The following is a 26,927-nucleotide window of genomic DNA, read 5'->3' as shown; positions in this document are numbered from 1 at the left end:
TCATATAAATCTTATAAAATCATACACAAAATCATTAGTATATATAACATAATATTATATACTCTTTAATAAGAAAAATATTATATTATTTTCAAAATTAAAATTATAGGACTGGGCCTAGAGCCACGAGTTCATTTCAACCAAGGGATGGTCAAACTGGCCCAACCCACCCATTTGGGTTTGTTGAGCCTAGCAATTCCAGCAGAGTATAACAATTAACAGAACAACCCAAAAACTCTTTGATATTACGGTAATTCCCCAGAATACAGCAGAATTGTAGGAAGCTAACGCAGATGCGCTGCAACCAGGAATGAAAGTGAGCAGTATGGGAACAGTAATCGCAACTCCATGGAAGCAGCTTCTGCTAAGTGCATTAGAGTCCAATTCCCACCTCAAGCACTCTTCCTTCTTCCAATTTGTGCGTCTCAACCATTTTATTTCACGTAGATGTTTGTAAGATTGTACGCTCGCTTTCTTGCGATTAATTAATATTTTGGTGGTGGTTTTTTTGGGGTTTCAGGCAACAGTTGGATCTGATGGGAGACCTTCCAATCGCACTGTGGTTTTCAGGTACTCTGTCAACGTGTTTATGTGTGAAATTTGTTGGATGATGAGAGGTTTGTTGATGGTTTTACAGAGGATTTGCAGAGAACAGCGATAAGATCCTAATCAACACAGATTCTAGAACTCGTAAGGTTGGCTTGTTCATATCTTTTTCCCTTTTTTTTTTTATTGGCCCTTTGTTAATTGTTCATGGAATTATTGCAAATTTTAATTAATTTAGTTATTTTGTTCATTTTGCGTTAAGTAATGCTAAGAGCATAACGGAATAGTAACATGAAGTTAGAAACTGATCGTGTTGTTTATTTGTATAATTGGTGGAATTAGACTAGTTAGCTTCAATGTCGGAGTAAGCACACTTGAGCCTGCAAGAAATGAATAACAGGTACTATAATAGCCTAGTGTTGAAAGACTTGCACGTTCTTTTCTAATTAAGTGTGAGGAACACTTGGAGTGTGGGGAAGGTTGAGAATGTGGAGAACACTGGCAGTTAGAGAAGTCAAGGATGTAAAGTAACGGTTCTGACAGTTGTTAGTTTGTGATGTCAGCTGAGTTACTTGTCAAGTTGTTAAGAGAAACAGGTTGATTAAGCTGGAATATAAAGCAAGTGAGATGTAATTATAAATCAATTGCGAATTTTAATCTGGATTATACAGAAAGTTCTCTCAATCTTCTTCCTTCTTTTTTTCTCAACTGCCTTTTTTTTTTCTTCCCCTCTCTCTAATTTTTATCTCTATTTTGTCGCTGAACAAACACTCAATCCTTCAATCAGACCTTCCATAGCTGAACTCCAATAAGTACAAGGCATAACATCCTGCTTTTAGCTTCAAATAATCCTGTGGAAAGAATTGCAAGGAAAGACCTCTATTTCCAATTTTCAAGCCTTTCAAAATTGGATTCAAGTACTGTAACAACCAAGTTCCACAATGTGGAATGAAATGCCATGTCACCCGATAGAAGATGAAACCCATGACCTGTTCAACAATGTTGTCTCAGGTTTTCGATTATGGCTTTAATACTGGAACAATATGGAAACACTACTTCAACAGAAAAAAGGTTTAGGTTTGCCTTAAGTTTGTTGATTATGTGTCAGATTAGTACATAATATGGTTATAACTTTTAATGACCATCTAACTTAAATACTGATACTTAATCAGATCATCATTTGTTGCATTTGATTGTGGCTTGATTATGCAGATTGAAGAACTTAAGCAATGTCCATTCGCTGAGGTAATAGACCTACATTTTATATCTTTTATCGATTCCTTGATCTAGTATAGCATTCACTTTCTTGCGGTAGGTTATTTCAGTATATGTTCTTTCAATTCCTTTAGATTCCTTGAGTTACAGAATTAGGTACTTTAAACTTAAATTTACTTTTTCTAGATATGTTGGTATTTTACTGACTCCTGGGAGCAATTCCGTATCAATGGAAGAGTTAACATTATTGATGGGTTGAATCCTGATCCTGCAAAGCTTCAGGTACCTATAACCACCTTGAGCACCATGTCTCTTCCATGCTTTATTTGGTCTTTTTATGATCTAGACAATGTGAATATCCTAGGGTGTCAAAAGTATCAACGCCAATATTTTGTTAGAAAGTTGATGTTAAAGAGAACTTTTTTTTTATGCATAGGATTTGCAGTTCACTGTAATGCCTTCGGCAAACTGATAAGGCTGTATTTAAAGGCTAAGAAGCCAAATGTTAGTAAAGCTGCTTTCAATATAGTTGTTATTGGATTGCATGATCCTTTAATTTATTCTTCTTTTTTTAAATATTAACTAACAGAGGAATAGTTTACAAAATTTAGTGTGTGTGTGTGTAATGTTAGATATTTATAAAATTGCAAACAACGAATGGGGATTTCCATCCCTGCTGCACATTTTTCTTCTCTGCCACAGTGCCTAACCGATTCAAGATGGTAATGCCAAAACTTGCCCTGCTAACTGTGCCCCATTGTCATTTCCAATGATAAACCTCTAGGTATTTATGACTAATCAAAAGATTGCTTGTTATGGATTTTGATTTGATGCCAAGCTTGAGAAAAGGGTAGGTGGAGAAATGTATTCTAAAAGTTTCCCTTTTGATGATGCCAAATGGTGCCTTCTAAAGTTGACTGTAGATTTTCCATCATTCAAGTTTTCACTTTTTTTTTTCACCATTTTGCATCCTTGAGCTATTCTAGGTCTTCTTCATTTCTTTAAATCAATGGTGCAGATAAGAGAGAAATCATGGTATGCTAGTTCTGTAAAGTCAAGGATGCAATACCTTGGCCCTAACCCAGGTCTTCCTTGTCTAAGTGAGCAACCTTCCCATGAATTCTTTCTGGATTCTTCCTCAGGCCCAGTTGCCACATTTTGTCTGCTAGTTTTAGATCCTGAGCAGGTTTGAAGCTTCTCTGATCATGAATTTTGTTGCCTGACAATTTTGCGAAACCTTAACTTACAAGATTCATCAATTCACAGGTTGATTACTTGAATTTGAAGAGTAACCAGAGGACAATGTTTACCTTAATGCGAAATGTCAACGGAGAAAACTGTTGGAATTCAGAGAGGACCAATCCATAAATTCTGCATACAGAGATGAATCATCACTTCCAAATCATTAGTTGTTAGCCACAACTGATAATAAAGAAATTACTGAGGCTCCCTCTGAATAAATTGTATGGATTCACCAGAAATGATAATAAAGAAATTACTGAGGTTCCCTCTGAATAAATTGTATGGATTCATTCTTTTACCTTCTAGAATAGAACAGATGTATCAACCATTAGTATCTGCAATTATGACCTCATATTAATCAGGCACTTGGATTCATCACTGTTATTAGAACGTGGTCTTTTTATGTATACAACAGTTCTACTTACCACTTGGATGTGAAGTCTCTGATATGTAAAGTCTCTGATACCCAAGCAATGTGGATGTTTGCCATCCTCCCATGCAAAGCATCTTGCCTAAATGAGTATCCATTCCAATGGTTAGAGAAGATACACTATTGAAACAATCTTAAAGTGGAAAATTATGCTTCTTCCCCTAAGAAGATTGTGGAATACTCATTTGAGCAAGAGGCCTTCCTATGGAAGGGATATGCCAATGTTTGCCTTCTCAGGATGAAAAACGCTACTATTATATTTTCTTATTATTTGCATTTCATCTACCAAAACTTTATCTTGATATGAGTGGTGGTTGTACCAGCCTCACAAAGTTATTACAGAAATTCTGTTTGTGTTCCATTTTTATGATATTAATATGTTGGGCTGTTAGCTAAACATGTTATCTGACTACGAGACATCATTTCACAATTTCTTTTGCACTCTCCAATGCTTACTAGTCAATAGGGAAGTTTCATAAAATGCTCATAAATTTGGTTGAAAGGCTATTCACTGGTATACCAAATGCTGTTTATTGTACTTCACCTGGTTTATTGTACTACATTAGAGTACCGCATGGAGTAGGTTTTCCTGTGATTAATTTACATTTATAATAATATGCAACAGATATGAAGTTGGGCTGTGATATATTCTTTGGAACTCTCGTTTCTCTACTTTGATTGAGCTAAAAGCTCTAACCAACCTTTCTTTTTTCTTCCCAAGGCATTAAAATGGTGCAGCTTTGGCAAGATTATGCTCTCTGCATCTGTGGGATCTGACAATGCAAAGATCGATGTAATGGATGCAGCTCATGAAGAGAAGGAAATGAATTTAAGGTACATCTCAATCCCTAGTCCCCATAAACATCTCAAGTCTCAATAAATTCCATATCTTCTGGTGATTTGATATTTATAGACACAATTGATCCCAAAATATTAGTAGGGTGCTATCCACCTTTCAACGGATATTAGTTGCGTTTATCTGGCTTGGGATTGGAACCATCTTAGTTCTTGACTTTCTGATGTGCTGTAGATGGGTGGTTGCCTTGTTCGGTAAAATATTGTTTTTGTTTATGTTATTTTCTTATTAGTGATTATAATTCATTTTTTTTCCAAAGGATTATAATTCATTTGCACTTCGTCGTCGTCATCATTAATATGAGCTAGGAACCTACCTTGATTTATTATGGTTATGTAAATTAATCTGTTATGTACACATACTGCATTTAATTTACACATTCTCACACCACTCTGTTGTTGTTGTTTTTTTTTTTTTTAAATAAATCAGCCGTCATATTGAGTAATTCATCTGTATAAATAATGCACATCTGATTTTGAATCATTCAAATATTGATATGCAATATATTAATCACATGCATTGTGGCAATTTGATTCATGATTATTTTGAAGAAAAATTTAATTAAATGTATAAATATATAATCAGTAATATAAGTTTATGTCACCTTGGCAAAAGGTAATAGAATTGACAGGTAGTATAAATATATTTATATATGCTATTTATTTCTTGCAGATCAGATTATGATGGATTTAATTTTTAAACCATTCGAATCCGTAAACTAAACCCATAAATTTATTTTTATTTTTTAATTAAAATCAACTAAATATAGTTGTAAACCAGTTTCTTCGGTTAATTTGGTTGGTTGACTTGAGTTGATGGGTTTTAGTTTTAGACTTTCTTTTGTACAGAGGCTAGAGGCTACAGCCCGATCATCCTTAAACACATATTTTTGTATGGGCTCTCACTGTCGCAGGGGGTGTACATGGATTGGTTTAGAAGGTCTAACGTATTTTGTTAAACCAAATTGAAAAAAGTTAATTTTGATAATATTTAAATTGAAATTAATAAATTAAAATATAAAATTATATATATTCAATTTTCACATTAATCAGGATGGGTTCGTTTTAGGCTATTCTTGCTTGGTTTAATAGTTTTTAGGCTTTTATAATTCAATTTTTATTAAATCTTTTTTCATATATATATATATATATATATATATATATATATATATATATATATATTTGGTTTTTACTATTTCAATTCGAAATTTAAATTGAAAAATTGATTTATTATGTTTTTCAAATCATAATTAATATTTAAATATATAAAATCACTAATTTCAGCTTAAATTTATTCGGATCAGTCGGGTTGATAGATTTGATAGTTTTTCTGTACACTCCTAGTCGCAGCTCAGCCAATCTTGTTGCTTGCATTCATATTTCATTACTCGCAGCTCCACATTCTCTTGGAATATCGTCTTAAAGTTTACTAATAATTTTTTCTTTTTTGGGGCAAAGGTTTCCATAAGTTAAGACTAACTAGTTCGTCCAGTCCAACTTTAGATCAGCATTTAGTAAATAGTTTGTCCATCACCACCTGATAGGTATTATTTACAAAAAAAAGCGCTAAAAGAGGAAACCTATTCCAACTTAGGCAGTTGGAATTTTTTTTGTTTTTAGGTGCAAAAATATGGCATTACAAGCCCAGGGCCACAATTCTATATTCCAATTTACGATTCAATTCAATTTCAAATATATAGGATAAATCTCAAATGTACCTAATCTTAATCGAATCTAACAATTCGCTAGTAAATTTAATGAATTGAAATGAATCTACAGATTATTTTTTTTTCTTAAGAGAGTTATTAGGTTGTATAATTTCAAAATTTAATGTTTCACTTCATAATGAGCATATAAAACCTTAGCTATTTTTCTTCCACTAGTCATTCTTTTCTTTTTCTTTTTTTAATATACTTCCCTAATTATATAGTTGTTAAATTATGATATTTTATATTAATATATTCTGACTTTTTCATTTAATCCACTATACTTTTTTATTATTTAATTATTTATTTAAATTTAAATGAAAGTTTCAGTATATACACAATGATTATCATTGTGTACAATTTATGAGTTCATAATTTATAATATAAAACTATATAACATAATAAGTATATTTTGCTCTACTATAAAGTATCATTCTCGTTATCTAATAATAATTCTATATATTATTAAAATATGTAATTGTGATTTTTTTTATCTTTTTGTTTTTTATAATATATATATATATATAATTAATTTTAAGAATTTTTATTAAGTCTTAGGCTTCGATTTTGATTCATAAAATGAAAATTTCAATTTTGATTCGACAATTAAAACACAACTTTGCAATACAATCAGGTGCCTTGTTGGCATTCTTATTGATCATAGAGAAAACAGTATGCTCAAAACGAGGGATGTTCGAAGAAATAGCCTGTACCGTTGCTTGTATTTCCCAACGTTGATGCTGGAACGGATCCTGAATAGCCTTTATGAGGAATTCTGAATCGGACTAAATAATGAGAGAACTGAGAAATGGAAAATGCAAGCAAACAAGTTAAGGGAAATGTGCAGTTTTACTAAATTCGAAATTTTCTTCTTTACACCACAATTTTCAGAGAAAGAAATTAACCACTCCTATTACACACTTTCGCCAAAAGAATCCTTGATTAAGAATTTCACAACATTCATTAAAAAAATGAAAATTCCACAGGTTAGCATCGGGGTAGATCTGCAGGAGGATGTGGCAGAGTCTCCAAGTGTCCTTTCCCATTCTTCACTATAAGCACCGTAGCTAATCCCCATGATTGGTGTATATCAAAGTGACAGTGCATAAACCAAACCCCTATAAAAATATAGATCGATGCCATCAATTAATATTAATTACAAGTTTAAATGAAGTACTCAATTACCCTTTTAATCAAGCAGTTTTCTCCCTTTAAGACTTACCCGGATTGTCTGCAACAAAGCGAATTGCTGCCCATCCCCCAACTGGAACTCCAATGGTGTTCATATATGGCGGATCCACTAGATTGAGATTTGCTCTTTGTGGGTTATAGTTGCCGGTGCCGTATCCCACAACATAGAAACTATAGCCATGGAGGTGAATTGGGTGATTTTCAGTTGTGACCGTTCCGGTGTCCTGCAAAATGATTTGCACCCTGCTTCCATACTCAAGGACCTTAGTCCTAGTCCCATTCATTGAGTTTGTGTCAAATGGGATATTGTTAGGTGCCCCATTGACAAAGTCATAGAATCTAAGAGGTGCTCCAGGGAAATCATCAGTGAAAAAGCCCTCAATCCCCTGGTAATAGGCTTCCAAAACTGAAACTGTAGGCTTAATGAAACTTACATTGTTCATGGAAGCTGCCATGGTACCATTATTAAGGCCTTGGCAATTTTGTTGAGGTGTTTTGGAGCTACACTTGTTGACATTTATTCCAATAGTTACGAAGAGATTAGTGTCAATCTCTTTTGGAACGTTTGAAGTATTTAAGCCTCGCAAGCCATCCATGACCGTCTTAACAGCTAAATTATCATTGAAGTTGGGTAATCTAGCTGGTAATGAAATGCTATTAGGGACAGCACCCAAGTATTGGAAGTGGGCAATTGCTGAAATGTTCTGGAATGAGACACCCTGAGCTGACATGTAAGGTCCCATGGCCATGGAATATTTTCCAATGGGCTGATCGGCAGTGACGAGGATGATCATTGTCTGTCCCGGTCCGAGCATTACACGGTCAGTGGTGAATGGTTTTGTGTACTCCGCATCGGCTTCTACGATTGTTAATTTGTGATTAGCAATTGCAAAGAAGTTTTCCATGTTTAAGCCTGCATTTATCAGCCTTAACAAATAGGTCTTTCCTGGGACCACGTCGATCTTATAAACATCTGAAACAATAGTATGAAACAATAGTGTTTAGTAATTAATGACTATATGACAAAATTTACATACAAAGCTAACATAATAGTGAAAGTAGTAGCTGAATAAGTTATGTGAAAATATGATTAGTTTATTACTTATTCAATTGTTTTATTTATTTATTTGAAGGATTGACTGCTCAACAGATTTTTTATTAAAATAAAAAAATCCTTAATTGATTACTTCCATATGGATACTAGAGAAATTATAAGGTTCACCCCAAATAATGCAGCTTAACTCGAATAAATGTGAATCCATCTCTCATGATTAGTATAGTATAGTTAAAGTATAGATATAATTACCATTAGCAGAGCAATTGTAGTTAGGACCAGGGTGACCATTGATGGTATAGGCATTGGAGGGTGGAGGGGCTCCCCCGCTTGCGAGTACTTGCCGCTCTAGTTGTACAACATCCTGGAGCCAATATTCCCCTAAATTAAACACATTCCAAAAAAGTGGTCAATGCAATCTTTAATTAATAAAGAATGATTTTCGAATTAGTTAACAGTAATAAATCTCTTACCCAGAATTACTATATGCTCTTCATGAGGGTGGGGAAATGGGTATGGGACCCCCGTTTTTGGGTACACAACAATGGCACCATAAACTGTACCCCTTAGCCAAGAAACATGAGCATGCCAAAAGAAGGTGCCCTTTTGCCTAACCAACGTGAACTCGTAAGTGAAACTCTGCCCAGGCTGAATTGGGCATTGGGTGATATATGAAGGTCCATCGAACCAGCAAGATAGTATCTGCCTGACACCGTGCCTTCAGAAAATAATAATACCAATAATTACAAAAGGGTTGGGTTGAGAATCCACAGTTTTAAACTTCAAATTATAGTTAATTATAATGGAAAATAACATTGTGGAGTTGATTACCAGTGGATGGTGGCATTGTAAGGGGACTCGTTGGTAACTTTGACGATTATTCGATCACCTTGTTGGGCATAAACGACAGGTCCAGGGTACATATTATTAACAGCAACAATTTCCTTGGTGTTGCACAATTTATTAATAGTCATGGTATGAATCTGATGGCCATTAATTCACAAACAGAAGCAAAAATGAGCAGGAAGATTTATAATCAGAAGAGAAATTAATGTATAGCATTAGTAAATAAACAGAAGAAATGGCTGAGAGTAGAAGAGACCTTGAAATCATAGAACCTGGTTGTTCTCCCTCCAGGCCAGTTAGGCGTAGAATGAACAGAGTAGGCGCAAGACATGATTAGGCTTAAGCATATGATCGTAAAAGAATAGGGAGGGTTGGCCATGTTGAGAGAGATAGAGGTAGAAAGAATTGGTTCTTAGAGGTGAAGTGGTGTTGGAAAGAAGCTTTTAATATAGATAGTTACAGGTAATAGAGAGAGAATAATGAAATGAAGAGGCGACATTAATTAATTTAATCAAGAAATGGAGAAGGAAAGAGTTAAATAATTTTGTAATGTGTTTGTCAGCTTTCATGATTCCTCTAACATGGATTCGTGATAATCAGGTGTTGGGGGCGTTATTATTCAAGTGACCCGAATGTGGGGAAGAGTTTAGCCTTCCCTTTCTTTGATTTTTCAGTGAAATCATGTTATTTGACTGGGTGAATGCCCACTCCCTGCTTCTGGATTCCATCTCTAAACCCCACAAACAAACGGCTACCTACCCTACTGCTGTCTGCTCTTTACATGGATGTATGTATTGCATTAAAATTTTGCCTGTGAAAGTATAAAGGTCTTTTGCTGTTTTTAGCTGGACAAAATTGAGTTCTTTTTTTTTTTTAAAAAAAAAAGAAGGATAAAAGATTTCATTAATATAATGAAGTAAGAACAGAAATAAAACCCAAAACATATGAAACATTAATTTGTTTATAGATCTGTGTTTAAATCTTGTAGAAGAATATGGACACCTCTTGCACAGATTCGGGAAATTATACAAGTACCTTGCTTACACAGATTCTACAGAAGGCCAAGAATTGTGAAAATGTTAAAATTAACTAAAGTTGAAGCTCTGGGAATCTCTTGATTCAAGTCTCACTAATATTGGATTTATTATGTATTTCTATTAGAAGTCGGTTGTTACTTATTTGTGTTTACTCTATTTTCTTTGCAAATGTATTTTGATTTAGATCACTTTTAATTGTAATTAACGTGATTATTATATATCTTGTTGCTAGTCTCTCTCCTTAAAAAAAAAAAACCCTCTTCTTATCCATAAAAAAAATGTTGAATTCAAGGTCTGATATGAGTTTTTTGCTCTAAGCACACTGAAAACCTTTTTTCAATTGATTGTTAGATATGTACATATAACATTTGCGATATGAGTTGTCTGTCCTTGACCCCACACCTTAAAAAAAATAAAAGCATTAGACAAGAGGAATTGGATAAAATGAAAAAAAATTCTTGTTTGTACTTAGATACATACACACTTAATTTTTATCATGATTTTAGATATAACTCTTTATGATTTTATATAATATGACATCTGTAAAATGATTGAGTGTATACACTCGAATGTGGATAAAATTTACTCTATAAAATGATATTAACTTTCAAATCTCTCATTATTAAGTGAATGACTAAATAATTTAATGTTTGTTTATAATGGTAGAGTTCAAAATCCAAAATATTTTATATCCTTTTAAAATTTTTAGAATATGAAAAATCTGATTAATTAATATTTTCCATAGAGTAAATTACAGAACTACTACATATTATCAATATTTTTTGAACTAGTTTGCTAGAAAAATATTAAATGCCAAATAAAAGAATAAATAAAAAGCCACATGAAGCCTCTTTCCTCTTCAAATAAAGACAATTAAAAAAATTGTCTCTCATTCTAAAAACTAAACGCAGATTTGTAAACGATTAAAACCTTTGTATGGCACTCAAATATATTTAAAGAAAAAAATTATATTAAAAGAGGGAGAGAGAGTAAAGGTAGGGTTCAGTGGTTGTGCTTTTGAAAGACATCTGTTATGGTCAATCATAAGCAATGCTAGCGCACGCCTTCCTAACCCCACAGTTCCATGCTTTCCCTTTCGAAGCTCTAAAGCCCAAAGCATCAACTTCCATGTTATTAATATTCTTCAATATATACAAGAATTGGCTTAACGAAGTACGTCAATTATTTATATACTTTGATAATTAGGTTGCAATCTCTATATATGCGTAATTAAAAGGTACCAACGACACCTAAAATCATTAACAAATCATGTAACTAACCTTGTGCTCCATTGCTTATCTCATATTTGTATAATGTGTACTCATTTCTTACAGTTACACCATCACATCACATCACATGCAATTGCAAGGACCTACGTGACATTAATTCGTGTTTGTTCTTGTTGAAATTCCAATATAAGCTTGCTTCGTTAATTGGTTTTTCAACCAGCGAAGAGTTTAAAATTAGTTTATATAAATCAAACTCAATTAATTTATATTCTCCATTTCTTAAACCACCACATGCATGCAAAGAAAACATTACAAGTTTCCTAATGAAGAAAGGTCTTTAATTTTTATTATACTCTGACCCAATTTGAGGTACTAGATGATTGTGTCCACTGGCATGCATATGCATATGAATATGATATTGTAACTTGAGTTTTACGATTTCAGGCCTGAGTTCCCTCTTCTGAAACATGAAGGATTTTTAAAAACATAAAAGGCTTTCTTTAATTATTGCTTGAATTTTCTCACGTATAGCTGCCATCCCACGAAGATTATTTAAATAAAGTGATACACATTATGAGATTGAGAGCAGTTTGCCTAAACAAGTCCACACATATACATTGAAAGAGATTAATTGAGTTGATTTAAGTATTATAATTAACAATATTTAAATAATAAATTTTATCTTTCTATTTCTTTTTTTCTGCTTTAAGTTCATCTATCAACTTCAAGAATCTCACATAGCATGACATGCATGGATTATCTATATATATATATAATAATGTAAGAATAATTATTTTATAAAATTAGATAGGCACATACAAATTAAAATACTTTAGCTCTAAAGAGTTGACCTCTCTGTTTATTTAAGCTAAACTCCAACTACAGCATAACTAATGTGCAAGAATTTTTCAAACTTGAGGAACGTTGTAATTTATATATATATATTTTTTTATTTCTTTAAATTTCCCCCTTGTTTTCTATGGTTTTCCACCGGCCAAAGTTATATAAATTGGATTGCTATATATCTTTCTTCAATAATCTAATTATATAATATTACATTAAATTTGGGAAAACAAATTAAATAAAAGTTTGATAAACAAATTAAAAATGACTGGAATTATAGAGATTGTATTTGCCAACTAATTCAATTTAATTGGGTTTAGGTAAGCATATTCCTTTCTTCTAGTATCTACTACGTTGAAAGAAGGACTTAAAAATCACTTTAAAATGAATTTATTATGAAATTTGTATAAAGGGTTGGTGAAGAATCTCAAAATGATTACATCAGTTTTCAGAAAACAATTTGTAATCTGAAGTAGTAGGAAGGGAGCCAAAACTCACTAATTGACAAACAAAACTTAATTTTATGAAGCTATCAAAGCAGAATCTTTAGTCTCCTTCTACTTTTTAAGACAGCAATTTGCTTTCACTTAAAAAAAATGGGACAAACTTGTCCAAAACCCAACCAATCATCTCAATTAATAAATACTTATTCACAATCCACAATCATTAAGTGCAGTGTTAAGATTGACTGTAATGACATAAAGAGAATTTAGATTTTTTTTTTTTTTTGAAGAGAATCTAGATTTAATCCTTACAAAAGTTAGTATTATAGGAAGCAATCACGAATCTGATGAAATTAATTTTATGTGAACAGTAAAATAGATATAGAGAAACCTTCATAATACAAAAAAAAAAAACTTATTCATATATTATTAATTAATTATCATTAAGGAAAAACTATAAATTGGGGAAATTAAAAAAAAAATATATTCCCAGTAGAGCCCACGTATTCGAAAAAGGTCCCAGCATAAATTATGCACGTTTTAATGTTAGGCTCTGTTTGGGAAAGAATGTGTGAACCGTTAAATGAAATAAGTCATTATTTTCATTCTATCCAATTAATTCATAGACTTTGCACGTCTTAATCTTAGGATATATTTGGAATTATAGTTGATACGCTAAAAATTATTAGTTAAAGAAAAATTATTTTAAATATTATTGAAAAAATAATTTTAAAAAATAATTTATTAATTTACTTAAAAATTTTTATAATTAAAATACATGAAATTTAACTTTAAATTAATTTTAATATATATTTTTTAATTAATATATTTAAAAATTACATTTCTTAAAAAAAACTCTAATAATAATATCAAATAGACTTATATAAAGCTTATTGCGCATAACATATTGTGCTCATCATAGTCGTGCATAGACAAGAAAATGTGCAATTTACCCTGCATGCAACAAGTCTGATCCATTAACTAATAATCCTTTTAATTAGCCCAAGTGAAATTATAGCTTTGTAATTTACGTTAAATGTCACTAACATAGAGGGTTTTCTTTTTCATATACAAGTTGGAGATAAGAATCGATAGGGTACCGATGAATATAATTCTATCTAAATTCAAACTCATTTAATTTTTTCAGTATCTAAAGCTCCCTCAAATTCAATTATTACTATTTGAAAAATACTCAAATCTATTTAATTTTATATATTTTAATTAATAATATACATATAAATTTTTATAATAATTTATATTTTAAATAATTAAAAATTATATAAAATATTTAAATTCTATTTATTTAAAATATAATATAAACAAATTTATAAATATTATTATAAAAATATATATTTTTATTGTAACACCCCAAAATTTTTAATTTTATGAGCATTTTTAGTATTTTAATTTTATTAAATTTTTGGAAATTTTTTTGAGATTTTTCGGATTTTAAAAATCGGGTTCGATTTTTCGAAAATATAAACTTTGATGATTTTTAAAAATTAATTTAAAGATCACATGGCAAAACTAAAAATATATTTAGAGTCTACGTATTTTTCTGAGTTTTCTGAAATTTTTTCGGAATTTTTGGACCTCGTTTTCGGTCCCGAGGCAGAGTAAAAATTCAAAATTTTGTATTCTGAATCGAACCGGCCGAATCGAACCGGACCGGATCGGACCGATCGAATCGGACCGGCCTTTTTCCTTCTTCCCTTTTTCTTCCCCGCGCGCGTCGTCCCTCTCCCTTTTCTCTCTCTTTTCTCTCTCCTCCCCACCCCCAGCCACCACCTTGACCCCGCGTGTGTAAGCAATGCAAAAAGCGCAGCAACGTCCCCCCCAGCGCGCGCCGTTTCGACTTCCCCGGCCAAATCCGGCCGATCCGGCCACCAATTGGACCGGGTCTTGTGTCAAAAATCATCTACTCGGCGAGAGCTTTCCATAGACACCAAGAACGCCGAAATCCATCGAGCGGTTTGTCCGATTTTTGCTCGGAAAGATTTTAGCCCATTTCGATTTTTGGGCTAGATTTCTCGAAAATCGTGAATCCCACGAGAAAACCGAGGCCACCAGCACGCTCCATTCGTCGAGAGCTTCGCAACGATATAAATTTCGAATTTTTTCGACATCGTTTTTCGGTGGGTCCCACGGAACTTCGCAGTATTTTTCCGAGCATTTAATGAGCTTAGAAAATTCTGAAAAATTTATGAACTAACCCCCGTGTTATGGGCTTCGTGTAGGTATCCTCGATTCGCGGAAATTCGGCGATTGGCCTGCAAATTTCGGACCGTTCTGGAAAAGTCTCCGAATTGGACCGAGGTTTTGGCTAGCCCCCCATTGTCAGACGTCCCGAGCGCGTTCCCGAAGTCGGAATCGACAAAGGTAAACCCGAACCTTGCTTTTTCGTAATTTTTTAGTGCTTAAATAGGATTAAAAATCCATAAAATATTCGTGGTAGCTTAGAAAATTACGATTCTTTTTGCAACAGCTTAGTAATATTTCTAAGGACCGCGGGGCAGAGTTTTATAATTTTTAGAGCTTATTTGAGTAGTTTTTGTAAAAATGATCAATTATAAGGACTAAATTGAAATTTTACATATTGTGATGGATGATTGATTTGATGGGCCCAGGAGGGGCTGTGTGATGTGATTGAGTTGTGGATATATGGATTGTGGATATAGAAGTGTGTTTTGAGCCCTTTGCGAGTTGGGTAGGTCCTAGGTATAGGGAGACTGGATTTTCGCACGACTTAGGGCGTATTGGGTCTTTTCTTGATTTGTATTGAGTCATTTGTATTAAATAATTGTAATATAATTGTCGGTGAGCAGCCTTCTTCCTCCGCCCACGGTGATTCAAGTCCGTGAGTAAAATATTAATTTTAATTGTAATTTCGATATTATTATATTTTCAAGCATGCCCATGCATCACTTATATGTAAATATTTATGTAGTTAAACTCTAGGCACGATTTATGTTGCATTCATAACTGTTAGCGTGCCATGGATGTTGTTGTGGTAATTTGGAGCAGTGTGCGTGCGTTGGCGTGCGTGTAATGTGGTGTGGACTATGGATAGGACGGGTAGACACGGCTTGAGATCTTCGCTGGGACCCGGTCCTTCGGGGTAGACACGGCTTGAGTTCTTCGCTGGGACCTCGATTTGGTTATTAAGTGGAAGTCCGAGCTGAGTTCTTCGCTGGCACCAGGTTGGATTTAAGAGAGCTGTATAGGGGATCAGCTCCCATATATAATTATTGATGTTACAGGGTGCGTGAGTGCTCCAAATTACCTTTTTATTGTTATGATGTGAAAATATGGTTGCTGTTGCATTTCACTCCACAGGTTACATTAGTTCTAGATAGTTATAGAGATTATGGTTAAAATTGATATTTTACTCTCTGAGTCGAACGCTCACTCCTGTTCAATATTTTTTTCAGGCTACAGGAGGATTTTATTGTGGTTAACCTACTTTTCTCCTTCGCAGGTTGTTTATCAATAGTTTTGTAATTTTATTTACTCCTAGAATTTCCGCATGTGTTAGAAGTATTTATTTGATTATGGTCTGTAATATTATTATCATGTTGGACCTGTAAACGTATAATGATATGCATGTTTGATGGATTGGATGAGGGAGCTGAGCTCCCATTTATTATTATGTTGATGAGTATGTGGAGGGTGGAGCTCCCAATTGACTATATATTGTGTTTACAGGTCGGGTGAGTCGAAAACTCCCCGTTGGTAAGTCCATTTTATGGCCGGACTCTGTCCGTTTGTTTTCTTGAAATTGGGCCCAAACGGGCCTTAGAGTTGGGTAAATGAATAGTTAAGGCTTACTAAGGGCCTCGGGGGCTTTAGGCTGGCCCAGGTCCTAGTGCCGGTCCGGCCCATAGGTTGGGTCGTGACAAATGTGGTATCAGAGCTTAGGCTCCAGATTCTTAGGGAATGTTGTCTAAAGTGTTGGGAAGAGTCTACTAGGAGTCACATGCGGAAATATAGGGTCCACATTCGTCTTGCATTGTCATCTTTGCTTCTAGTTTCTGCTCCATATGTTATGTATAAATATGAGTCTATAGAGCTGTGTAATGAGCAGTTTTGAATTTTTGTGGGCTAATGCTGCTGAATTTCAGGAAAATGCTTAGAAGCAGGAGACGCACTGCAACGGATGTGCCCTACGAGGTGTCGACACAGATGAGGCGCTGCCAGGAGGCGGGGTAGGAGGCCTAGAGCTCAAGTAGAGGAGCAGCCACCTCTGAGATCAGATCCTTTATGGCACAGGTCCCATGGATCCCATGGCGGCTACTCTAGTCTGCAGAGAACCATCGACATGATGGCGCGATATATGGTCCACCCTCCATGATCCACCGCACCAAGAGAGAATCTTACAAGCAGATCATAAATTTCAAGAAGTTGGTGCAAGAAACTTATGATGTGTCGACGATGCATATCGGTTTTTAGATTCGCAGAACATAATCTGATTGGTGATAGAAGGCGATAGAGTGTGTGCGACATGTCATGGGGCCTATGCCTGACAATGGATGAATGACTACGTGTTACCGGATGGAGGGATTGACATGGGCTCGGTTGTGGAACTTTTATCAATCGGTTTGTGCGAAAGCTTGAGAGATCAAAGCGGTGGGCCTTTGAGGCCTTAAGACAGAATGGCAGTGCAGTAGATGAATATGCGGAATTGGCAGATATGCCCCTGTATCTCTGAGACACGATGAAGGAGAAAAGATTACTAAAGGGGCTTGATAGGAGGTATGCGAACCTGGCCATGATGTCTGATCAGTCTTTTGATGTGGTGGTTGATCGAGCCAGACAGATTGAGATTAGCTATGCTGTGGATGACAGCGGTAGAGCAAAGAAAAACAGAGCGGAGGGTTCTTCAGGTGTTCCCCACATGGGTACTACGGATAGTGGTGGCCAAACTACTTACAGAGGAAGAAGCAGGAATAAGAGGAGTGGTTTTAGACACAAATCCCGAGGTTCGACGCAGTGCGGATCCAATGATTCGAGCCTGCAGTTCAGGATCCTCTTTGGCACCTTGTGCACAGTGTGGAAGAGGACATTTAGGACCTTGTTTGATGGGTTCAGGAGTATGCTTCAGGTGTGGCCAACCAGGTCACTTTGCTAGGGAATGCCCCATGTTTAGCGAGCCACAGATGGGGTCACAGGGTTCTGTTGCAAATGTTCCTCGCCAGTTATATCCGGGTACTTCCAACATGGCAGTAGCCAACAGGCGAGGACAAGGGGCGTGGATTTGGAGGCGATTAGGAGGTAGAAGCGATGTCGAGTTACGCCACTCGAGTAGGGTCAAGCTCGAGTTTTCACCTTGACCCACCGGGATGCTCAAGCTTCAAATGCGGTTGTGGCGGGTATTCTTACAGTACATTCTTATGAGGCTCGTGTTTTGATAGATCAGGGTGCTACGCACTCATTTGTCTCCCCTGTGTTTGCCATGAGGTTGGGTAGAAACCCTACAACTTTAGAGTGCCCTTTGTCAGTAGCTACCCCACTTAGTGACAACATAGATGTAGATATGGTTTTTCCGGGTAGCCCGGTGGTAGTGGATGGAAAGATCCTCCCAGCAGACTTTGTTCCTTTACCAGTAATGGATTTTGATGTAATCCTGGGGATGGATTGGCTGTTAACTCACTATGCCACTTTAGACTGCAGGAACAAAAAGGTGTATTTCCACATACCTGGTGTGGAAGAGTTTAGCTTTGATGGTGACAGGAGCGTGGCTCCATATAATTTGGTGTCAGCAATTAGTGCTAGAAAAATGTTGAGGCGTGGATGCCAAGGGTATTTGGCATTGGTGAGAGATACATCGTAGAAGGTGTCGGCATGGAAAATGTTCTGTTGTCGGAGAATTCATGGATGTCTTCCGAGGAGCTTCGGGGTTGCCACGGGAAGGGAAATAGAGTTTTGCATTGATGTTGTGTACAAACCCCATATCGATGCCACCTTACAGATGGCACCAGTGAGTGAAAGAGCTGAAGGAGCAACTACAGGAGCTTTTAGACAAGGGTTTTATACGTCCGAGCACTTCACCTTGGGGCGCTCCTGTTTTATTTATGAGAAAGAAGGATGGGTCATTGAGGTTGTGTATCGACTACAGACAGCTGAACAAGGTCACCGTGAAGAACAAGTATCCACTTCCTCGGATCGATGATTTGTTTGATCAGCTCCAAGGAGCTAGATTCTTTTCCAAGATATACCTGCAATCAGGCTACCATCAGTTGAGAATCAGGAATGAGGACGTGTCCAAAACGGCTTTCAGGACAAGATATGGTCATTATGAGTTCTTGGTGATGTCTTTTGGACTCACTAATGCACCAACAGCCTTCATGGACTTTATGAACAGGGTGTTCAAGCCATTTTTGGACCGTTTTGTCATCGTATTCATAGATGACATTTTGGTGTACTCTCGGACCGAGGAAGAACACGTGTGGCACTTGAGGATGGTGTTGCACACGTTGAGGGAGCACCAGCTATATGCCAAATTTTCAAAATGTGAATTTTGGCTAGAAAGCATCTCATTCTTGGGACACGTGGTTTCTAGTGACGGCATTCAAGTGGATCCCAAGAAAATTGAAGTCAGAATCGATTGGCTTAGGCCTACAACGAGGTGCGAAGTTTTCTGGGTTTAGCTACTATAGGCGTTTTGTACAAGATTTCTCCAGGATAGCGGCTCCCCTAACTAAGTTGACCAGGAAGAATGTTCCATTCATTTGGACAGATGACTGTGAGGTGAGTTTCCAGAAGCTTAAGGAGTGTCTAACCGTGTTGACACTACCCGTGAGTGGTGAAGGATACACCGTGTATTGTGACGCCTCGAGTTGGCCTAGGGTGTGTTTTGATGCGAATGGAAAGGTAGTGGCTTATGCTTCAAGGCGGTGAAGAGGCATGAGCGTAACTACCCCACCCATGATTTGGAAATGGCGGCTGTAGTCTTTGCACTAAAAATCTGGAGACACTACCTGTATGGTGAAGTGTGCGAGATATACACCGACCATAAGAGTTTGAAGTACATCTTCCAGCAGAGGGACTTGAACTTGAGACAGAGGAGATGGATGGAGCTTCTGAAAGACTATGATTGCACCATCCAGTACCACCCTGGAAAAGCCAATGTTGTGGCAGATGCCTTGAGCAGAAAATTTTCTGGTAGTTTGGCGCACATTTCAGTAGAGAAGAGACCATTGATTCAGGAGGTACATGAGTTGATGGATCAAGGTTTAATCCTAGATCTGTCAGGAGAGGGGGTATTGTTGGCTCATTTTTCAATGAGGCCATACTTGAGGGACAGAGTTAGAGTTTCCCAGCACAGAGACCAACAATTGATGAAGATCATATAAAGAGTACAACAAGGTGAAGGTGGTGAGTTTGGATTTGCCAATGATGGCGCCCTAGTGCAAGGTTCTAGGATATGTGTGCCCGATGTGGACAACCTCAGGAATGAAATCATGCGAGAGGCACACTACACACTGTACAGTGTCCACCCAGGTTCCACCAAGATGTACCATGATGTGAAAGATAGCTACTGGTGGAATGGTATGAAGAGAGACATAGCAGACTTTGTGTCCAAGTGCTTGACTTGTCAGAAGGTGAAGTTTGAACACTAGAGACCGTCAGGGAAGCTGCAAGAGCTCCCTATCCCAGAATGGAAGTGGGAAATGATCACTATGGATTTTGTGACTGGGTTGCCTCGTACCACGCGAGGATATGATTCGATATGGGTAATTGTAGACCGCTTGACCAAATCAGCTCACTTCTTGCCTGTAAAGACTACATACTGCAGCACAGTATGCGGCTCTACATTCGAGAAATAGTCGATTGCATGGAGTTTGGCTTCCATAATATCCATGAGGGCCTGATTCACTTCTCGGTTTTGGAGAAAGTTGCAGAGGCACTTGGCACAGTTGAACTTGATCTGACTTTCCACCCTCGCATGACAGACGGTCAAAGGACAATCCAAACACTGGAAGACATGCTTCGCATGAGTGTCTTGGATTTTGGAGGTCAATGGGATGAGCAGCTAGCTTTGGTGGAGTTTGCCTACAACAACAGTTACCACTCCAGCATAGGGATGGCACCCTATGAGGCATTATATGGAAGAAAGTGTAGGTCTCCTCTGTGTTGGACAGAAATGGGGGAAGCGAAGGTGCATGATGTAGACCTAGTGCAGTACACTTCAGAGGTAGTTCCTTTAATCGAGAACGATCGAGGATAGCTTTCGATGAGAAGAGTTATGCGGACCCAGACGGAGGGATGTGGAGTTTGCGATGGCGACTATGTATTTGAAGGTTTCTCCAATGAAGGGAGTCATGAGATTTGGAAAGAAGGGCAAGTTGGCACCTCGGTATATTGGACCTTTTGAGGTTACGGATAGAGTTGGAGCAGTTGCCTACCGGTTGGAGCTACCACCCAACCTTTCTCACGTTCATCCCGTGTTTCACATCTCCATGCTCAGGAAATACATTCCCGATCCTTCTCATGTGGATGTGATAGAACTAAAGAGAACTTGACATTTGAGGAGCAACATGTAGCCATAGTGGACTACCAAGTGAGACAGCTAAGATCCAAACAGATCCCTATGGTTAAGGTTTTGTGGAGGAGTCAGTCGGTGGAAGAGTGCACCTGGGAGTCAGAACGGGACATGCGTAGCAAGTACCCTTATTTGTTCAATGTATAATCATGTGCTTTATTCTGCCTTATGTAAAATTCGAGGACAAATTTTTACGTAAGGGGTGAAGAATGTAACACCCCAATTTTTTTAATTTTATGAGCATTTTTAGTATTTTAATTTTATTAAATTTTTGTAATTTTTTTTGAGATTTTTCGGATTTAAAAATCGGGTTCGATTTTCCGAAAATATAAACTTTGATGATTTTAAAAATTAATTTAAAGACCACGTGACAAAACTAAAAATATATTTGGAGTCTACGTATTTTTTCGAGTTTTAAATTTTTGAATTTTGGACCTCGTTCGATCCCGAGGCAGTAAAAATTCAAAATTTTGTATTCGAATCGAGCCGCGAATCAAGACCGGATCGGACCGGTCGAATCGGATGGCCTTTCCTTCTTCCTTTTTCTTCCTCGCGCGTCGTCCCTCTCCCTTTTCTCTCTCTTTTCTCTCTCCTCCCCACCCACCGGCCCACCCGCCACCTTGACCTGGCGCGCCAGCCCTCCCGGCCGCCGCTAAACGGACGGAAAAAGCAGCAACGCCACCTACAATGCGTTTCGACTTCCCGACCAAATCCGGCCGATCCGGCCACCAATTGACCGGTCTTGTGTCAAAATCATCTACTCGTGAGCTTTCCATAGACACCAAGAACGCCGAAATCCATCGAGCGGTTTGTCCGATTTTTGCTCGGGAAGATTTTAGCCCATTTCGACTTTTGGGCTAGATTTCTCGAAAACCGTGAATCCCACGAGAAAACCGAGGCCACCAGCACGCTCCATTCGTCGAGAGCTTCGCAACGACATAAATTTTGAATTTTTCCGACATCGTTTTTCGGTGGGTCCCACGGAACTTCGCAGTGTTTTTCCGAGCATTTAATGAGCTTAGAAAATTCTGAAAAATTTATGTACTAACCCCCGTGTTATGGGCTTCGTGTAGGTATCCTTGATTCGCGGAAATTCGACAGTTGACCGGGTTTGCAAATTTCGGGCCAGACAGACCCGTTACCGGAAAAGTCTCCGAATTGGACCGAGGTTTTGGCTAGCCCCCCATTGTCAGACGTCCCGAGAGCCTTCCCGAAGTCGGAATCGACAAAGGTAAACCCGAACCTTGCTTTTTCGTAATTTTTTAGTGCTTAAATAGGATTAAAAATCCATAAAATATTTGTGGTAGCTTAGAAAATTACGATTCTTTTTGCAATAGCTTAGTAATATTTCTAAGGACCCAGGGGCAGAGTATTATAATGTTTAGAGCATATTTGAGCAGGTTTTGCAAAAAAGATAAAATAAAAGCACAAAATTCAAATTTAACATATTATGAAGGATGATTGATTTGATGGGCGGGAGGGGCTGTGTGATGTGATTGAGTTGTGGATATATGGATTGTGGATATAGAAGTGTGTTTTGAGCCCTTTTGCAGGTTGGGTAGGTCCTAGGTATAGGGGAGACTCTGCCGGATTTTCGGCACGACTTAGGACGTATTGGGTCTTTTCTTGATTTGTATTGAGTCATTTGTATTAAATAATTGTAATATAATTGTCGTGAGCCGACCTTCTTCTTCCTCACCGGCCGCCACAGTGATTGCCGTCAAGTCTGTAAGTAAAATATTAATTTTAATTGTAATTTCGATATTATTATATTTTCAAGCATGCCCATGCATCACTTATATGTAAATATTTATGTAGTTAAACTCTAGGCACGATTTATGTTGCATTCATAACTGTTAGCGTGCCATGGATGTTGTTGTGGTAATTTGGAGGCGGTGCGTGCGTTGGCGTGCGTGTAATGTGGTGTGGACTATGGATAGGGCGGGTAGACACGGCTTGAGATCTTCTGGGACCGGTCCTTGGGGTAGACACGCTTGAGTTCTTCGCTAGGACCCCGATTTGGTTATTAAGTGGAAGTCTGAGTTCTTCACGGCACGTTGGATTTAAGAGAGTCGTATAGGGATCGGCTCCATATATAATGATTGATGTTACAGGTGCGTGAGTGCTCCAAATTACCTTTTGTTGTTATGATGTGAAAATATGGTTCTTTGTTGCATTTCACTCCACAGGTTGCATTAGTTCTAGATAGTTATAGAGATTATGGTTAAAATTGATATTTTACTCTCTGAGTCGAACGCTCACTCCTGTTCAATATTTTTTTCAGGCTACAGGAGGATTTTATTGTGGTTAACCTGCTTTTCTCCTTCGCAGGTTGTTTATCAATAGTTTTGTAATTTTATTTACTCCTAGAATTTCCGCATGTGTTAGAAGTATTTATTTGATTATGGTCTGTAATATTATTATCATGTTTGATGGATTGGATGAGGGAGCTGAGCTCCCATTTATTATTATGTTGATGAGTATGTGGAGGGTGAGCTGAGCTTCCCAATTGACTATATATTGTGTTTACAGGTCGGGTGAGTCGAAAACTCCCCGTTGGTAAGTCCATTTTATGGCCGGACTCTGTCCTTTTATTTTCTTGAAATTGGGCTCAAACGGGCCTTAGAGTTGGGTAAATGAATAGTTAAGGCTTACTACGAGCCTCGGGGGCTTTAGGCTGGCCCAGGTCCTAGTGCCGGTCCGGCCCATAGGTTGGGTCGTGACATTTATATTTAATTAATTATTTATATAAACATATTTAATAAGAGATACTTACTGTTCAAAATTCAAACTCAATATATGTATTATTTTTTAAGTTTGAACTCATCCTAAATCAGATTAAATACTATTCAAATTTATTCTATTAAAATTCAATCAGCTGACTACCAAAAAAATATTTGATCCTTGCCATTAAAAGATGATAAGGCAAGAACATGGAGCATCGGTGATGTTCCCTTGTGGCAGAGAAAGAAACGTTAAATAGGACAAGTGTATAGAAACGCCTGTGTAGGTTGGCGTTGGTCCAGGAGACACATAACCAAAATTTCCTCCATGAATTTGCCAGCAAAGCATAAAATTCAATAGCATGGCATGCTAGTGCTACTCCTCTGGGGAGCATCCAAGGAAGCCAAGATATTGCCTCCAAAACTGAAATTATCATAACCGTAAATGCAATTTGCTTCGCCAAAGACAAATTTTGCAACAAACTTTCGTAACCTATGTCTTTGTCAGAAACAAAGAAACCACAGTATATGTTGTTAATGGCAGAGGACAAATATTGTTATTACCTTCTTCTCTTTATTTCTCATACCTAACTTTCTACGTTTTCACAAGGGATAAAAGCTCATCGCCATGGGATGTCTGGTTTTTAGACCCAGAAGACGAGCAAAAGTTCAAGTCCCCATTAGGATTCTCAAGGGGAAGCGAGCAAGGCTTTACATTATCAAACGCTGTGTGCTGATGCTTGTTTGCTGGAGAGACCATGGAGATAAGTGATTACCCTTTAATTGCTTTTATCAATTGATGTTGTATTTATCTCATTTTTCACCGGTGAAATCCAGTACCATATGCTAGCTGCATGCAATTCCAATTATGTCCTTCCATATTATATAAATGAAATTCTATCAACCTGCCATGAATCATTTCTTTTGTCCCCTCATACATGGGTGGGTTTGCTTTCTATGGCATCACGAGAATAGCCAGTACCCAGCTTATTCTACTCGTGCAGGCCATGGCATGTACATTGCAAAGTTTGTCTCCTCTGTCTGCGCAACAGATCAAATAAGGCACGAAATCCAAAATAGAAAAAACTAGTAGTAATCTTCACAGCCAATCTATTAAAAACACCCTTAAACTAGACAAATATCAAGCTCAAAACAAATATCCAATTTCCACCAGTTTATATACAGTTAAAATTGCATTTTGCTGCAGAATTCCATCTAAGGCTACTGAATTATCAAGTCAGGAAAAAGCAGGACTTCAGGATGAATGAAGAATGAAAACCAGTACAAGGCCATAAAACTTCAGTTCACACTACATAGGTGTGAGGATTAAATCTCTTCAAAGCAAAAATCCCACACACAAAAATCCCACTTTCTGAACCTGCATGATAATGATTTCAGCTTCCATTCAAAGGGAGCACCGGAAATAAACAGGCACCTTGTTGCTCAGCAACAACTCGGTTAATGCCTCAAAAATGATAATTAAATGGAAATAAAGGGAAACGTGCACTTAGTTCACTCCAAAAGTATATGGTAACAAGGCTAAATGATGGCATCTGGTTTTGAAGCAGTGAAAAGTACTTTTTGGACTACTAAGCCACAATGCAATATAGAATACTAAATAAAAATTAAATTTCTTACAACATTAGTTATAACAGATTCACAGGCATGCTCATTTCAACTTGTACAGGCGCAGAGGCAAGATAATTCTGCATTTGCATGATTAAATCGATATGAATCTAGATTCTATTACAGTCCATGGTGGAGGCTTGTGACAAATGTAAAACGGTTGTCATATGGCCATTTATCTTATTGAAATCATCCTCCCCCACATCATATGATTATAAGGCAAAACCAATAGACGTTTTGGATAGTACATTTCAAATAGCTAAACATATTCATGTGCCACTGCTGCAAATGAATAGAAAATTCCCCTACAAAGAAAGCAGCTTAGAAATCTTATGACAGTCTTAGGTGCATCCAAAACAATATGGCTAAATTATCCCCATAGAAGGGAAATCAAACCTCATTCTCATCCCAAGAAAGAGCAATCAAGCATCAATTTCAGAGAGAACCCACGAACCACGATTAGTCTCAGAGAAATATTTACATTAAAAGCCCCCAAATTTCTATAAAAACGTAAATGTTGCTTGATTGATTAATTAATTAATTAAGAACAACAAAATGCAGCCCAGGACACTTTCTAGGATAACTCATCACATTTATATGCAGGAGTATTTTTTAGAAAGAAGCACAAAAGGAAGCGAACCCTATATGATGGATAATCATAATTATTATCATCAAACAGTGAACTAATGGGCAACGGAGTTGGTGGAGGCGGCGGCGGTGAGATAGGCGTGGGGATTATCGTGGACAGTGGGCTTGGAGAGCATGAGAGGTCGATCCTTGGCCTCTTCGTCGTCATCGTCGAGGTCGGTGGTATTGAGGTTGATGCAAGAGCAGCGTTCGAGGGAAGCGAAGAATGCGGAGGCCACGTTGCTCCCCACCCAGTTGGCCACACGATCCAGCTTATCGCATGAGATAAAGCTGCAGTTGTTGTTTTCCATCTTCTAACTCTGAACTGAAGGCTGAATTTCGATTTGGATTTGCTTGAACTCTACCCTAGAGGGGAGGGTGGGATCTCAAAGATGATGAAACAGACATGAAACAAAGCTATTGCACAAGGACATGATGAGAGGGACAGAAACAACTATTCAACGGAATCTTTGGCTTTTGGGTGTAACGGACCGTTCGTTGTTTGTCCGTTATTTCGGTGCGTTATAAGGTAATAAAATTTGACTTAGCAATGGACTGGGCCTGATCCGCCGTGATTTGATTGTAAAAGATCATATTTGAATAAGATTTTATCTTTTGAAATCGGGCCTATCCGAGTACCGTTCTCAAAATAAAGACTTAAAATTTAAATTTGATCACTGAAAATTTAAAACTAAATCAAAAAACTAAAATCGACACATCAAATCCTAGCCCATCATGATGTACTCAACATTAAGCTTTTACCGTGCCTCAC

The 26,927-nt window shown here is 37.1% G+C and overlaps 3 protein-coding genes across 4 annotated transcripts; 1 reads left to right on the top strand and 2 right to left on the bottom strand.

Moving 5' to 3' along the window:
* Positions 1-222: 222 nt before the first annotated feature.
* On the top strand, positions 223-4,682 carry LOC110663753 (pyridoxine/pyridoxamine 5'-phosphate oxidase 2). 2 transcript variants are annotated; one of them, XM_021823157.2, is made up of 7 exons: positions 230-418; positions 521-570; positions 638-695; positions 1,759-1,791; positions 1,948-2,043; positions 2,780-2,947; positions 3,028-3,442. In XM_021823157.2, the coding sequence occupies exons 1-7, from the start codon at positions 311-313 to the stop codon at positions 3,127-3,129; spliced, it is 615 nt and encodes a 204-aa protein (XP_021678849.1). In that variant the 5' UTR covers positions 230-310; the 3' UTR covers positions 3,130-3,442. The 2 variants fall into 2 exon arrangements, with proteins under 2 accessions (XP_021678852.1, XP_021678849.1); XM_021823160.2 differs by lacking the exons at positions 2,780-2,947; positions 3,028-3,442 and adding an exon at positions 4,155-4,682 and having other exon boundaries at positions 223-418.
* Positions 4,683-6,824: 2,142 nt separating this feature from the next.
* LOC110663752 (laccase-6) lies at positions 6,825-9,712 on the bottom strand. Its single transcript, XM_021823156.2, has 6 exons — positions 9,342-9,712; positions 9,071-9,222; positions 8,713-8,957; positions 8,492-8,620; positions 7,217-8,158; positions 6,825-7,112 (listed from the first exon to the last, which is right to left on the bottom strand). The coding sequence occupies exons 1-6, from the start codon at positions 9,462-9,464 to the stop codon at positions 6,982-6,984; spliced, it is 1,722 nt and encodes a 573-aa protein (XP_021678848.1). The 5' UTR covers positions 9,465-9,712; the 3' UTR covers positions 6,825-6,981.
* A 16,216-nt stretch (positions 9,713-25,928) lies between these two features.
* On the bottom strand, positions 25,929-26,662 carry LOC110663750 (uncharacterized). The gene has a single exon (XM_021823154.2). The coding sequence runs from the start codon at positions 26,464-26,466 to the stop codon at positions 26,212-26,214; it is 255 nt and encodes an 84-aa protein (XP_021678846.2). The 5' UTR covers positions 26,467-26,662; the 3' UTR covers positions 25,929-26,211.
* Positions 26,663-26,927: the final 265 nt, after the last annotated feature.

The sequence above is a fragment of the Hevea brasiliensis genome, chromosome 2 (genome assembly GCF_030052815.1).
Source record: "Hevea brasiliensis isolate MT/VB/25A 57/8 chromosome 2, ASM3005281v1, whole genome shotgun sequence".
NCBI lineage: Eukaryota > Viridiplantae > Streptophyta > Magnoliopsida > Malpighiales > Euphorbiaceae > Hevea > Hevea brasiliensis.
Note: the sequence above shows the minus strand (reverse complement) of the source record. Positions and strands in the feature narration are given on the sequence as shown.

What these genes read in the sequence shown, in the direction of transcription:
- LOC110663753 (XM_021823157.2), top strand. Translation starts at nt 311, where the DNA reads ATGAAAGTGAGCAGTATGGGAACAGTAATCGCAACTCCATGGAAGCAG. An exon ending in CTGATCCTGCAAAGCTTCAG is followed by an intron (nt 2,044 to 2,779) that starts GTACCTATAACC and finishes TCAATGGTGCAG; the next exon opens with ATAAGAGAGAAATCATGGTA. An exon ending in TAGTTTTAGATCCTGAGCAG is followed by an intron (nt 2,948 to 3,027) that starts GTTTGAAGCTTC and finishes ATCAATTCACAG; the next exon opens with GTTGATTACTTGAATTTGAA.
- LOC110663752 (XM_021823156.2), bottom strand. Translation starts at nt 9,464, where the DNA reads ATGGCCAACCCTCCCTATTCTTTTACGATCATATGCTTAAGCCTAATC. An exon ending in CCAGGTTCTATGATTTCAAG is followed by an intron (nt 9,223 to 9,341) that starts GTCTCTTCTACT and finishes AATGGCCATCAG; the next exon opens with ATTCATACCATGACTATTAA. An exon ending in TACAATGCCACCATCCACTG is followed by an intron (nt 8,958 to 9,070) that starts GTAATCAACTCC and finishes TATTTTCTGAAG; the next exon opens with GCACGGTGTCAGGCAGATAC.
- LOC110663750 (XM_021823154.2), bottom strand. Translation starts at nt 26,466, where the DNA reads ATGGAAAACAACAACTGCAGCTTTATCTCATGCGATAAGCTGGATCGT.